Below are 15,945 nucleotides of genomic sequence, written 5' to 3' on the forward strand. Positions count from 1 at the left end.
TATCCACTCTAGGCAACCACTAATCTGCCTTTCACTATAGATTAACTTTGCTTAATACGAAATTATTACATCGGTACCCTTTATGTATGGCTCCTTTCATTTGGCAGAATGCTTATGAGATTCATTCAGATTGTTCCATGTATCAGTGATTCATTCCTTTTTACTGATGAGTGATATCTCATTGTATGAATACAACACAATTTGTTTATCCATTCAATTAGCTGATGGACCTTTGGGTTGTTTCCATTTGGGACCATTATGAATAAAGCTGCAATGGGCATTTTCATATAAGTCTTCTTGTAGATATATGCTTTCATTTCTCTTCAGTGAATACCTAGGAGTAGAATTTCTGGCTTGTCCGGTAGTGAATGTTTAACTTGACAAAAAAAAATAATTTTTTTTCCAAAGTAGTTTTACTATCTTGTGTTCCCACCAGCAATGTATCTGTATCCAACAATAGATATCTCTTCACTTATTTGTCTTCTTTGTCTCAGCAATATTTTATAGTTTTCAGCATATAAGCATTGCATTTATTTTGTTAAACTTATCTCTAAATATTTCATTATTTTTGATGCTAATGGCAAATGATCTCTTTTTTTCTTCATGTATTTTAAACAAGTGTGATTAGGTGAACAACATTTAGGATCATTTTTTCTCTTACAAATGAACCTTTTCATTAAGATGATATGTATCTTTTTCTCTGATAATATTATTTGCCCTGTAATATAATTCATCTTGTATTAATATAGGCACTCCATCTTTCTTATGATTATTTCAGTGTATCTTTTATCATATTTTTACTTTTAACCTACCCATATCTTTATATTGAAAGATTTCTTGTAGACAGCTTATAGTTTGGATCTTGTTTTTTTATTCAGTTTGACAATCTCTCACTTTTAATTGGAGTATTAAATCATTTACATTTAATATAGTTACGGATATGATTGGGTTTTAATGGACCATCCTCTTAGTTGTTTTCTCTTTTTCTGATTTGGTCCCTGGTTCCTCTTTTCCTGTCTCTTTTTAGTATCCAATTTAATCTCCTCTATTGGCTTATGAACTGAGTTTTCTTCTGATTATGGGTCACATATTTCTTTGCATATATAATAATTTTTATTGGCAACTAAACATTGTGAAAATTATGTTGTTGAGTGTCTGGATTCTTTTGGGGGGTTTCTCTTAAAGGATGTTGAATTTTGTTCTGCTAGACAGTTGTTTTATTTATGCTTCAGCTTGATCTATTTAAGGCCTGCTTTAAAGCCTTATTACAGCAGGTCTGGGGAAGCCTTTGCTCTAGGGCTGGATTAGCCATACTACTACTAAGGCATGACCTTGCTGGGGGCTCTATTTAATACCCCAGATGTTCAATAAGATCTCTCCAATCTTTTGGATCAAAACCAGAATGTCTTCCAGATCTGTATGAGTCTAAAAATTATGCAGCTTACATCTCCCTGAGAGTTGTTCATGCCTGTTCTTTGTCATGAGCATGAGTTTCACCCTGTGCAGCTTAGACTTCAAAGAATCAAGGGGACAATTAACAAAATTTCTGGAGCTATTTTTTCTATGTATTTCCCTCCTCTCTGGCACTCTGCCATGCAAATTCCAGCCACCTTAGCCTCTCTAAACTCTGGCTTCTCAAAACTTCCTTATTTTAAAATAAAAATAATCTTTCCCTGGATGTTAATCACCTTCCAGATGCTATCCTATGCCTCCTTCCCTTTCAGTCAAAAATTTTATGAACTATTGATTTTTCTCCATTTTCTCCCTCTCACACTTCCTGCTGAACATCTCTAAACTGACTTTTTTTTTTTTAAGATTTTATTTATTTGACAGAGAGAGACACAGTGAGAGAAGGAACACAAGCAAGGGGAGTAAAAGAGGGAGAAGCAGGATTCCCGCTGAGCAGGGAGCCCGATGCGGGACTCGATCCCAGGACCCTGGGATCATGACCCGAGCCGAAGGCAGACATTTAATGACTGAGCCACCCAGGCACCCGTAAACTGACTTTCATCCTCATCAGTTCACCAAAATAGTTCTAAGACCATCATCAGTGATCACCATGTCACCTATCACTTCTTGACATTTTTATTTCATTTCTAGAGAATTAAAATAATAAATAATACTTGAAATTGTAGAAGCCTAGGGCTTACTTTAATTATCAGGCCTCCAGCTTTCTGGATAAATTTTTTATTGCATTTTATTCATGGTAGTTTGGGTATTGAAAATCCTTGTTTTTTGTTGTTGTTGTTTGGGGGGGTTGTTTTGTTTTGTTTTGTTTTCACAGCTATATTCCTCTGAACTTCCCTATAATAGCACTTAATACATTGCATTGTTTCTTTAGTGTATGTGTCTTCTTCAGTATGTTTACCATCACTTACTCAGTTGTTCAAGCCAGAAACTTTGAAACATCTCCCAACTCCTCTTCTTCTCACACCCCATGTGCAATCCATCAGCAAATCCTGTCAACTCTACCCTCAACATGGATCCCCATTTGGCCACTTCTTGCCTTCTCCATAGTTACCATCTGGGCCTAGCTGCATAGTTTATGGCTCCTCTGTAATAGCCTCCAAATTGGTCTTCCAGTTTTCACTTTTCTTTCACATTGTAGCTAGAGTGATCTTATGTGTTTTGTTTTAAACATAAATGAGGTGTTGCTAATCCTCCACTTGTAACCTTCCACTGGATTCCCCTTTTTGCACATTAGAAAAAAAAAAATCGAACCTTCTTAATACAGCCAAAAAGGCCCTACATAATCACCACCATCCTACTACCTTTGACACCTACCTCCTATTCCCTTGCTTTCTAATTTCCAGCCATACCAACTTTCTTGGCATTCCTCACACACACTAAATAAGGCCTTAGTTATTATTCTCTGGTTGGGGTGCTCTCTCCAGATATTTGCATAGCATACTTCCTCATACCATTTGTCTTTCTTAAGTGTGACCCACTGGGAAAGCTTGCCCTGACATGGATTTTATTTAAAGTAGCCTGATCACTCTCCATCCTTATAACCTACTTTATTTTTCCTCATTGATCTTATTGCTGTCTGAATTATATTATTTTTTGTTAAGTGACTGTTTCCCCCAATATTCTATATTTGCTATTCTGGTACTTCAATATTTTTAAAGCTGACTTTATAAGCATGTGAATAAATATGCCATGTTAAAACAAGGAATGTCATGACACAATGACTACAATTGTCAAAGGAGTACATGAAAATATATTTAAACTAAAACTATCATAAACATCTTTAATCCTTCTTTAATCGTTGAGAAAACACTTCAGTATTTTGCCATGTCTTCTGGTCATCATTAAGAAAAAGGTGATATGGGGTACAAGAAGCTTAAAAGGAAGATTCAAACTGTGAGAGTTACAATCTAAAGAGTTGTTAAAGGCGGAGAAATACCAATATTTGGCAGAGAGCGGAGAAACTTGGCATGACATTTCTCCTACAGAGCCTACAGCATTATAGTAATTTTTTATTAAAAAAGGTGCTGAGAATAAAATGATAGCTATAGCAGAATGCCACACAACTAAATAAATAATACTGTGCTGTAATTACATAACCCATCTGCTTTCCTGTGAGGAATTCACAGTCACCAACAAGCTGGTTGTGAAATTATAATTTCACACTCTATACAAAATAAATGATGAACAAAAGTTATTTATAGAAAGTGAAATAAAGGGGAAGGATTTTGGCTAAACTTTAAATTTTAAGCTCAGTCAATTAGAGAAGCCATAGACTTTATATCTCTGTTAAGGAAACAGATTGTCTAGAATAGTGCTGCCCAGTAGAATTTCAACGATGGAAATGTTCTGATTCTTCATCATCCGATGCAGCAGTCACAAGCCATGTGGGGCATTTGAGCACTTGAAGTGTAATGTGACAGGAACTGAATTTTTCATTTAATTTTTAGTTGTTGATTTTGATTGATTTTACTTTAATTATTATAAATTTAAATTTAAATAACCACATGTGGCTAGTGACTACTGCATTAGCACAGGTCTAAAAGAATACAAAATTATAAAGTTGAACTCAGTGAAAGTATATAAATCATGACAGTTTAGTGATTTTTATGGTACCAATAAGGGCAAATAAAAGGCTTGTTTGATGTCAATTGGAATGTGTTTACTATATCAGTGGTCTCAGATCACAAGGAACCAATTACACAGGAAAAGAGAGACAGATAAACAGAAGGAAACAGACTACCACTCTAATACAAACTTTTAGTAGAGAACATCTAGACATCAGTTAAAATCTGCTAAAAAATGTAAAAATTAAAATGAAAACAGCTAACATTGTCTCTAGTCTTCTTTACGACCCGAATTAAAGTAAAGGTTTAGAGCCAGGTAAGCAAGTTGATAATTGTTTATACAGTTTTGTATATGTTTATTAATTTATACTAATTTTTATTAAGTCATTACATCTTGTTTATCTGTGATGAGAGCGAAAGACAGAAAAATAAATTCCCATAAACCTTCATTTCTGAAATAAGTCCGTTTTGGCAGTAGGTGACAGAGCGTCAAGGGTTGCATTCTGCGGTTGATGGAAGTGTCCTGGAGAAACAAGACCCTGGAGACATCCCACTCCTTCAAGGAACTGGGTTTGGTTGCCCAGGTGAGGGAGCAGGTTCTGCTAGTGCCTGTCACTCTGACTCAGTACTCACAGAGCTCAGCTTCCCCAGATGCACTGAACTACGAAGAGAAGGTGCTGACCCATTAACATAAATCTTCGGGTAACTTGATACTTACTAAGATTCCAGAACCATAGTCCCTTATGAGTTTAGATGCTGTGGATTTATCCACTTAAATGCGATTTCCTCTGAAATATTAAGAAAATAAACATTCCATGCTCATAAACTTGAAGACCTGACCGTGAATCATGTCGGCCACACCCCAGGCCACCAGGAACTTCAGTGGCCATCTGGTCTTCCACAGTTGATCTCCCTGCCTCGTTTGACAATTCATAAAAATTCTAAAGTTTTACAGAGTGATGAAGAGCACCCTCAGCTACATCATTCAAAATAACAACTTCTACTAAGTTCTTATCTAGTGCCAAGCACTGTTCTAAGCATCTTATATTTATCTAACCTTGCCTCACTGCTGTGAGTAGTTATGAAGTGGGTATCAGTTCATCCTCCCTGGAGAGTACAGAGGTTGGGAACTTTGCCCTAGATCATAAATGGTAGATGATGGAGTAGAGATTCAGTTTCTGGTAGTATAACTCGGAGCCTATATTCTTAGTCACTGAATATCTTGCCTTATATTAAATATTGTCTATTAAGGTCATTTGCTAGTAACTCTCTTATGCAATCACTCCACAGAAAGTTTGCCTTTTATTTAAAGCATCACAAACAACCTTTCAGCCAGACTTAGAAATGATGTGGGGAGGCAGAATATAGTTGCACTGCTCGTTCAAGCTATATCTTCCCCACATCCAAGCTAGTGGTCACTTTCATGAGAAGGAATGGAGGTCAATACAGCATATAGGCATATATCAAATGTATGCTTTGACAATGAGAAAATTAAGAAAAACAAAGGGAGCTTTATTTTGACCATATAACTGAACATTCTTCTTTCTGTCCCCATAACCCATTTTAAATAGTAGATGAAAGACTAATAAAAATACAAATCTTTGGAAATAATGTTTTTAGGAACTCTATCAGGAAGTTATTATTTGACACAGGAAAGTTTATTTTTTTAAGCGGTTATATGTTCATCTTTTAAATTTGGTCTTCCTTTAAAATTTGTACAAGAAAACTTTTGTAGACATTGAAGAGGTACACCTTGGAAAAAATTTCAAGTTCAGATAGTTTAAATTGTGGCATACTGTTTTGAAGTATTTGAATTTGTAAGATAGAAAGTAGTTACATACTTTCACACTAATCTATCAGCTTTATTAACATAAAGTCAGAGTAAGGAGAGAATGGAAGGACCTTGAGGAAAGGTAATAGTCAAGGACCATTGGTAACTGTCGCATGCCTTTTTTTTCCCCCCTTGGTCTCACTCCATATTTTTTAAAGTATAATTAACATACAGTGTTATATTAGTTTCAGGTGTACAATATAATGATTCAACAATTCTATACATTTCTCAGTTCTCAAGATAAGTGTACTCTTTAATCCCCTTTATCTCATCCATCCCCCACTTACCTCCCCTCTGGCAACCACCAGTTTGTTCTCTGAATTTAAAGTATGTTTTTTTTGTTTGTCTCTTGTTTTGTTTGTTCATTTGGTTTTTTCTTAAATTCCATGTATGATTGAAATCATTAGGTATTTGTCTTTCTTTGTCTGACTTACTTCATTTAGCATTATACCCTCTAGATCCTTCCATGTTGCTGCAAACAGCAAGATCACATTCTTTTTATAGCTGAGTAATATTCCATTGCACATATATATATGCCACATCTTCCTTATCCATTCATCTATGGAGGGATACTTGATGCAATCCCTATCAAAATACCAACAACATTTTTCACAGAACTAGAACAAATAATACTAAAATGTGTATGGAACTACAAAATATCCCAAATAGCCAAAGCAATCTTGAGAAAGAAGAACACAGCTGGAGTTATAACAATCCCAGATTTCAAGATGTACTACAAAGCTGTAGTCATCAAAACAGTATGGTACTGGCACAAAAATAAGACACATAGATCAATGGAACAAAATAGGAGGCAAGAATATAGAACGGGGAAAAGGCAGTCTCTTCAACAAATGGTGTAGGGAAAACTGGACAGCTACATGGAAAAGAATGAAACTGGACCACTATCTTACACCATACACAAAAATAAACTCAAGTGGATTAAAGACCTACATACGAGACCTGAAACCATAAAACTCCCAGAAGAAAACACAGGCAGTAATTTTTTTAAAACTGGCCATTACACATGCTTTGGCTGTCCCTAAGGCTGTTGTGAACTGCTAGATTTCTGGTAACACTAGGATTAAAACCGTTTCTCAAGTCCTTGATTGTGCCCCACAAGGTCTAGAGTACAGAGGACAATGCAAGCAAGATGTTGCAAAATTATAGAAAGTGTATTAGACAAATATATCTATTGCTTAATAGTCCCTTCCTTCCAATTGTAATTAGACAGTCTTTGTCAGCAAGCTCTGTGTTCCTTAGTCCATTTTCCGGTAATAAGATGTCAATAACGTTATTGTGCGGGGCACCTGGCTGGCTCAGTCCATGGAGCATGTAACTCTTGATCTTGGGGTTGTGAGCTTGAGCCCCATGTTGGGTGTAGAGATTACTTAAAAATAAAATCTTGGGGCACCTGGGTGGCTCAGTCGGTTAAGTGTCCAACTCTTGATTTAGGCTCAGTTCATGATCTCAGGGTCCTGGGATGGAGCCCCTGTTGGGATCCTCATTTAGCAGGGAGTCTGCTTGAGATTCTTTCCTTCCCCCTGCATGCTCACTCTCTCTCTCCCCCTCAGATAGACGGATAGATAAATAAAATCTTTAATAAAATAAAATCTTTAAAAAATGCTACTTTGCAATAAAAAGTAGTAATGCAAACTTAGAATGCAATGAAAAAAAAAAAAAAGAGAGAATTTGGAATGTTTTAGGAGTATGTCCAAAGGGAGAGCAACTAGAATGATGAAAATGCATCATGAACCACAATAACCATCTATCTCTGCAAAGCTTTCCTAGACCTGGGCAGACAGATGTTTCTGCAGCCTTTATTCCCAACTGTACTGAAGGATCATACATAAGAAGTTACATAAGGATGTGTGTGTGTGTGTGTATGTGTGTGTCAGAGTCTAAAGGAGTCCCATAATAAGCCTTATATACTAGTGTTAACTGTGTGCCAGGTACTGAAAACTTGATGTGCTTTATTTCATTTTAATTCATACAACAACCAAAATGAGTTGGACATTACAATTTGCATTGAAGATTTTTTTTTTTTTTGAACTGAAATAACTCAGCCGCATTTGGCAACTGTGCCAAACAACACAGCTCATGAGAGGCAGAGCTGAGACATAGCTCACATCCGTAACCACACAGCTCCAGTGCTGTTGGGAAGATACTGCACTAAGCTCAGCCTCCCTCAAACTATAAAATCCTACGAGTCTATTGACTGACTATAAGCACTTTTTTTTCTTTCGCATTTTATTTGAAGAAAATTACACCAAATGTCTGTTTCAAAATAAGTTTCTAAACTGAAAACTGTCCAAGTTCATTTTCTATTTTTAACACAATCTTTTGGTAATTCATAAACTTTAAAGAAATAAGATAAAACCATGCTTTTAAAAGGGAGACAGGGTTTTGTGTTGTAGGCAATGCGTTACTCAAATATTTGGAATAGAAAAAGAAGATGAACCCACACTTTTCTCTCCATAGAACTGGAAAATACAAGACTTCTGATGTCCAAGTGGTCTTCGTCAGACAACCTTATTATACCTATCTAGTAGCTATAGCATAAACTCTAGTTAATTTTGAAAATTCACTTGGATGATTAACATTAATGACAGGCAGGCAAATATAAATTTAAAATATTTAAAAGAACAAACCAAACTATTTGTTCATTAACTAGGCTTATAAACATGCCATCCACATACTGGAAAAGCTAATAATTACTCTCTAATTGTGCTAATTATGTAATGACAACATTGTAAATGTTGTTTATATAATGTTAGATTTCTCTAACTAATCTTATCATTAGTCAGACTTTGGACTTCTGCCACTGTGTACTCATGCATATACTGGTATGTGCCAAACTGTTTGAACAATTTATTTTTAAAACTGGTTGTTAATGTGCTACTATAATATTCAAATCAGAAACTTACCACATCCTTAGGAGGACGTTCTGCTTCCTTCTTTATCTTTTTACCCATTCTGGAAAAATAAATAGTTAAAAGTGTCATTTGTAAAGGGGCACCTGGGCAGGTCAGTCGATTAAGCATCTGACTCGATCTCAGCTCAGGTCTTGATCTCAGGGTTGTGAGTTCAGACCCCGCGTAGAGCCCACTTAAAAAAAAAAAATTGTCATTTGTACATCGTATATCCGATGTACAAACCTCTCAGTTGCCTATGCCCTTAGAAGGAGATTCATTTCCTTATTTTGATTTTACCTAAAAACAGACTATGCAGTACTTGTAGAAATTATCGTACACGTACAAATGTTACCTACATTCCTATTTCAGATCCTCAAATTTTAAGGAACTTATTGATAAGATTGTTGAGCATTAGTCTGGCTTCCAGTTCGTAAGAAAGAGAATACATTAGTGACATAACTTTTACTTACATAACAGGAAACAGTTTACCATGCTTACAGCTCACTTATGGAGGGCTTGGGAGACTAAATCCAAGTTACTTTTGAGATCTGCAAGAATGTTTTGCCACAAAGGGATGGATTTTGTCTGCTTTCTGCACTGATCTAACCCAACAGTGTCTGGTACATAAATAGGCATTTGATATTTATAAAAATCATTAACTGTTTTTCCTGGGAGTATGATTTTATGAATGATACCCAAGACATAACCAACTGCAAACTAACATTTGTGTCATTTTCCCAGATAACCAAAAGTTTTCTCTAATATAATCCATAGCTCATTAAAACAAGTAATTGAGAATCTGAAGAGATGTATTCTGGGGAAATTGGAGTTATTGCTTGCAAGACCCTTTTCCACCTGCCTCTGTATGGAAAAATGTGCAGGAAAAATGCCTGTGCAGGAAAATTGTCAAAGCGTTGGTACTCATAGTTGATATACCACAGAGGAGTAATTCCACCTGGGTACAGAGATCTTTCCAACATGTTGGTGACTGTTAGAATAACCCCAGAAATCTTTTGAATTTTCTCCAATGAGAGTTTATGCTTGGTATTTGTGCAATCTCAAACGGTATAAACTAGTCTCAAGGAAATTGCTATAGTTTCCAGAGAAATTCTGGGAAGTCGAAAATCCTTGGAGAGAATCTACATCAGGGTTAATTCAGATAGTTTGTCAAGGCACAAATGTAACTCCTAGCATTAGAGACACTGACCAGAATTTATCACATATTTTATAAAGACACATGTACATAGAAACTCCTAGGGACTTCTGACAGACATCCAGGTCCCTAATTTCGGGTCACATACATTTCAAGATCTTTGAGGGCCTGCGCAAGTTTATGCTGTGATGCACTACCTCACATTATATCCAATATATTCAACATTAAAATGTATCCACATTCTCCATTAAATATAATTTTCATCATAAAAAGTTTTGAAATTAAGCATTTGAAATTATTCAGCAGTTTGTACACCTGGAAATTCTTACAAAATGAGAAAATTGTTTTCAAATGTAATTTAATATTAATAAAAAACATTTAACATTAATTTTTCAATTTTCTTTTCAGATTTTAGAGGCAATATTTTTTTCAAAATTCAAACATCTTTCATAGATGCTTAAAAAGCACAGACCCTAGACTTTGTGTCTATAATATTCCAAGCAGATGCATAGAAACTATTCTAAACAAATGAAAATCTATCCTACGACTAATCTCTAGGAAAAAGAAATTTCATAGCTCTTTGCAACCAATTCCAAGATACAGCAGACTTTGACTTACATAAGAACTGCTTATGAATAATGTTTGAGAAGGAACTGAATTACACCTACACAAAGTTACTGTAGGTCATCTGATTTTCACTCAGGAACTTATTTTTCCCATTTCAGGATAGTGGCTTTGAATAATTGCATATTGAAGAGTATAGAGGTTGGAACAGCCTTAACACAAGATTAGAGCAATGAAGCTGATCTTAGGCAATACCGTGAAGTAGGAAGCATTTGGTTTGTGTTTTTATTGCCAAATTGAACGTAATAGTTAATGGGGGAGAAAGTCTACAACTGACAAAGAACCAGGGCAATGAGCCTCAAAGATAACCCTAAGGTGTTTTTTTTTTTTAACTTTGTAAATTCAACATTTCACTTAAAAGCAACATGATACAACCAAATTACCTCATATTGTTTTATTCTTTAAAAATGTGTTTTCTTCTAAAGCTTCAGAGGTGTCAAATTAAGAAAATACCTTTGACTGTTTGAAGCAAACCTGCTTTCCTTGACTCTTTTACCACCTGCCCATTGATGTTTTTTTATTGTGCTAAAATAAACATACCATAAAATTTACCATTTTAATCATATTTAAGTGTATAGCTCTGTGTTTACTGTCCACTTACAGAGGTAATACATTTCATTACAGAAAATTTGGAAGACAAGGAAGGGCACATAGGATAAAAAAAAAATCACCCAGGAAAGACTCAGGGAGATCAGCACTATTTCAATATAGTTCCTTTTTTGTGTGTTTTCTATAGTGATTTTACCATCCTACCTGGATTTCTAGCCCCTATTCTCAACTTCCCTTCCTGGAACCATTTTCCTACTATATTCTTAAACTAATGGACAAGTTCATGGAAGCTCAGTCTCCATACACTGCTCCAATCATCTCCAATGAATCAGGATATCATGTCATTTAAAATAATACTGTAAAGTGCACTATTTATCTAGACAGTCCCCTATTGTTGAGCATTTGTTTCCAATTTCCTGAAATTATGGATAAGGCTGCAATGAACATCCTTAGCCATAAAATGTTCATCCACATTCCGCAACTGCTTCTTTAAGATAAAGTAAAATAATTGGATGAAAACGCATGAACTTCACGGCATTGAGTACGAAAACAAATCTGCTTTAAATGTGCGTCTTCTTGATTATTAGAGAGGAGCCACATTTTCCCCCACAAATGTATCACTCATTTGTACTTCTTGGTGAACTTTCAGACTACACGACCTTAAACGTTTGCCAGTGGGGAGATCTTTTTTGAGAAAACTTGAAGGGGGAGGAGGAAGGCTAGAACAAGTGGGGACTGACGGAATCTTAGACCCTCAGAGCCCCTCTACGGGCCTCAGTTTTGTCACCTGTTAAATGGAAGGCGGCCGGGATGCTCATGAAACCCACCCCGACCCCCGTCTAATACTGCGGGCATAGGGCAGGGACCGACAACCCCTACAAGGTGTTCGTTCTTTCCCTCAGTAGCCCCAGATGTCCCCACCCGCGGGGCACCTTCTCCTTGCCCAAGTTCTGCTGGGACCTCGGCCCTGGGCCTCTCCTAACCGCGGGCGTAGCTGCGTAGCCGCACGCCTGCCTTTACCTGCCAGGAGATCCCTCAGAGCAGCGGCTCCTCAGACCTGGAGAACTGCACCCGCTGCGGCCGGCGCGCGCTCTGGGCCACTGTTGTTCTTGGTTGCTAGGCGACACCGTGCCGCGCCTGCGCGCGCAGGGAAGCGCGCGCCTCCGCCCAGGAAGCTCGCGCTCGGCAGCCCTACGGCGCTCATTGTCCCGCCTTAGGAAAGCCGTCGGTAGGGAAAGAGCTCGGGCGTCCTCCGCTCCCTGAGTACAGTGCTTTGAGGCAGGATAGACGTGAGACTCCTCCTCTTCCTAGTTGTTGCAGGCGAACCCAGGTGAAAACTGTAAATCAGCAGGCAGTGCAGCCTCAGCTTCTAGCCAGCGGACCGGCTCTGGGCTCACATACTCTGAGATGCTATTGCTTTCTCCCAAAGACAGGCCTCAGCCAGAATCGTGCAGATGACTTCCAAGTCGCCACTTCCTGTCCGGACTCCACGAAGCCACAGACCTGCAGGGCCGACACCTTGCATGCACTAGGGTGTCTAGTAGGCCCTCACAGAACTTATCTTGTCCCTTCAAAATCTCCTCTTCCACCTTTCTTTCCTCTTTATGCCATTCTTCCCAATGGCCTAGATCTCCATTTCCCTTCTTCGTCCTCCACCCTTCCCTCCAATCAGCGGTTAAGTCAATTGGCCCTCTTCATTTTGTCTCGTATCTATTCCCTCTCTTCAATCCTTACTGTCACCCCAAACCACGTCATCCTTTTTGGCTTCTGATGACTTCGGTTCCTCTCTCCTTTCTATTTATTCACAATACCAGAGACAGATCAACCTTCCAGAAACTATTGTTTTAGACATGTCACTCCCCTACTCAAACTTCAGTTGGCTTCCTAAAATAAAGTCTGAACTCCTTAGCCTGGTATTCAAAACTGTCTGCCCCATCCCTATTCTATTTGTGCAGCCCACCATTCTCCCACAACACAAGTCCCAGTCAAACGTACGTTCCCCCAATTTTTCCATACTTTAACCCTCTGGATTTTGCTCACTGTCCTTCATAATTTCATCTATTCAACAAATATTTATTAAGCATCTACTATTTGCCGGGTCATGTGCAACTTGTGTAACTGCCGGAATATTCTTTCATTTCTACTTAATTAAACCCAGCTCAAATGCCATCTTCATAAAATACTCTTTGATTGGACTTTAGCAAAAAAAAAAAAAAAAAAAAAATTTCTCCCTCTCCTGAATTCCTCTCACACTTATAAAACTCCATCTCTTGCCTGCCTCTGCTGGTCCCCCAGCCCTAAGAATGTTAGATGTTTCTTACAGTTTCTTCTTTCATATCCCTTTATGTCCTTATATCATCTTTTAAATTACCTGATAAACAGCTTTATACATATTTAAGAATTCTTTATATTAAATTTTCTATGAAATGACTTGCAATTTCTGTCTCCTGACTGGACCTTGAGTAATACACTCCTAGATCTTCAGCCTCTCCCTCTCTTCCAGCTCTTTCCCCTTCAATATAGAAATACTGTGAAGTCTCTCCCTTGCCTCATAAAAAAAAAAAAAAAAAAAAAAAAAAACCAGAAACAAACAAATGAAAAACCTCCTTTCAACCTGTATTTCCTTGTAGCTATCATTCTGTTTTTCTCTTTCTCTTCTTGACCATGAGTTTCCAAAACAGTAGCCTGCATTTGATATTTCCACGTGTTAACCTCCGTTCACTCTTCAAACCACAGTGATCTAATTTGCTCCCACTACTAAAACTACTCCAATCCATTGGCTGTTTCTTTTTTTTTTTATCTTTTTTTTTTTAAGATTTTATTTATTTATATGAGAGAGAGAGAATGAGAGACAGAGAGCATGAGAGGGAGGAGGGTCAGAGGGAGAAGCAGACTCCCTGCCGAGCAGGGAGCCCAATGCGGGACTCGATCCAGGGACTCCAGGATCATGACCTGAGCCGAAGGCAGTCACTTAACCAACTGAGCCACCCAGGCGCCCCCATTGGCTGTTTCTTAGTCTTCATTTTCCTTGACATCACCACTGCATTTAATACTCCTGATGATACCTCATTCTTGAAACACCTTCCTTGTTTTCCTTGATACTACTTGCTCTTGATCCTCCTACTTTTATGACCACTATTTAAGGTCTTTTCTATACAGACTTAAGTGTTGATATTTCCCAGGGTTCTGTCCCTGGTTTCCTTGTCATACTTTATGCTTTTCCAGGGTGATCTTCTTTATTTCTGTGACTTCAACTGCCATACATATAGCTCCCCAGCCGACTTCAATACTGAGCTTTAGGTTCATATATCCTTCCTTTTATTGGAAAGCTCTATGTGGATGTCCACAGGCACCTCAAACATCAATACTACTCACCTAAACTCATCATTTCCCTTTAGGAACATGTTTTTCTATTTATCAAGACATACCACTACCCGGGGCGCCTGGGTGGCTCGGTCATTAAGTGTCTGCCTTCGGCTCAGGTCATGATCCCAGGATTCTGGGATTGAGCCCCGCATTGGGCTCCCTGCTCAGCGGGAAGCCTGCTTCTCCCTCTCCCACTCCCCCTGCTTGTGTTCCCTCTCTCGCTGTGTCTCTCTCTGTCAAATAAATAAAATCTTTAAAAAAAAAAAAAAGACATACCACTACTCACCTAGATACCCAAGCATGAATTCTAAATGTCATTTTAGAGCCATTCTCCTTCATATCAGTTATGTGGATTCCCCTAAAACTCTCTTGAATTTATTCTCACCTTTCTATTCCCATAGTCCAAGTGCTGAATGTCACCATTCTTTACTTGATTTCATCTAACAAGACTTCTGACAGGTTTGTCACACTCTAGCTTCATCCTGGCTTCAATCCACCTTCTCCAAGATGACAAAAGTAATCTTTGTAATTTGTTCCCCTCTTTGTTGGTTCCTGATCACTCTACCATAAGCATGATGAAATACAACAAGATTCCTAAGTTAGCATTCAAGAGCTTATTCTGGCTAACTCCTCCATATTGCAGTAGCTTCTCTAATCATGAAAGAAGGAAAGAAAGAAAGAAGAAAGAAAGAAAGAAAGAAAGAAAGAAAGAAAGAAAGAAAGAAAGAAAGAGGAAAGGAATAGCAAACTGCTCATAATTCTCCATGTACACTATGACAGTTTATGCCCTTCACTCTCCTAATCAGGCTGAAAACCATCTATTTGTCTTTCAGAATTTATCTTAGTCATGATTTCCTCCAGAAAGTCTTCATTGGCTTCTTCAAACATGGTGAAACATTTCTCATTTTTTGCCATCACTGTGCCTTACACTTGCTCTATTTCTGCTATTTTCACAAGATATTGTAATTTATTTGCTTATATGTGTATCTCCCCACATATGAACTTCATGTTTCTAAATGTTCTTAAATAACTAACGTTTGTTGAATGCCCATATGAGCCAAGCAGTGACGAAGTGGTTAAGTGCATCATTAAATCCCCACCATAAGCCTTTCAGGTATGAATGATGTAATTAGCATAAGGTCACTCTACTAATAAATGGCAGAACCAGAACTTGAACCAAAGTCAGCTTGAATTTTATAGCCATGTTCTGAACCAATGAATCATACCAGCCCATTCTGAAAATGCACTTCTATGACAAATTGTAGAGTTTTCATAAAGTAGTTTAAAGCTACTGTTTTAATTTTTCCCCCACAATTAGTCTGTACTGCACATGTCTATATTTTGGGGTTCCTTTTTATTTTAACATATATGGCTGGATGATTTTTGACAAATGTTTACAGTCGTGTAACTGTTACTACAATGAAGATGTAGAGCATTTCCATCATCCGAAATTCCCTTCATGCCCCTTTGAGGTCA

The 15,945-nt window shown here is 37.6% G+C and overlaps 1 protein-coding gene across 1 annotated transcript in view; it reads right to left on the minus strand.

Moving 5' to 3' along the window:
• ARMC3 (armadillo repeat containing 3) overlaps nt 1-12,366 on the minus strand; it is a 92,583-nt gene extending 80,217 nt beyond the window's left edge. Inside the window, exons 1-2 of the mRNA XM_035021492.1 lie at nt 12,124-12,366; nt 8,790-8,838 (exon numbers count right to left, since the gene is read on the minus strand). Coding sequence (XP_034877383.1) covers nt 8,790-8,837 — 48 coding nt within the window. The 5' untranslated portion in view covers nt 8,838; nt 12,124-12,366. The remainder of the gene's footprint in view (nt 1-8,789; nt 8,839-12,123) is intronic.
• Between the last annotated feature and the right edge of the window lie 3,579 nt (nt 12,367-15,945).

This window comes from Mirounga leonina, unplaced genomic scaffold, assembly GCF_011800145.1.
Source record: "Mirounga leonina isolate KUSES-001 unplaced genomic scaffold, KU_Mleo_1.0 Mir_175, whole genome shotgun sequence".
Taxonomy (NCBI): Eukaryota; Metazoa; Chordata; class Mammalia; order Carnivora; family Phocidae; genus Mirounga; species Mirounga leonina.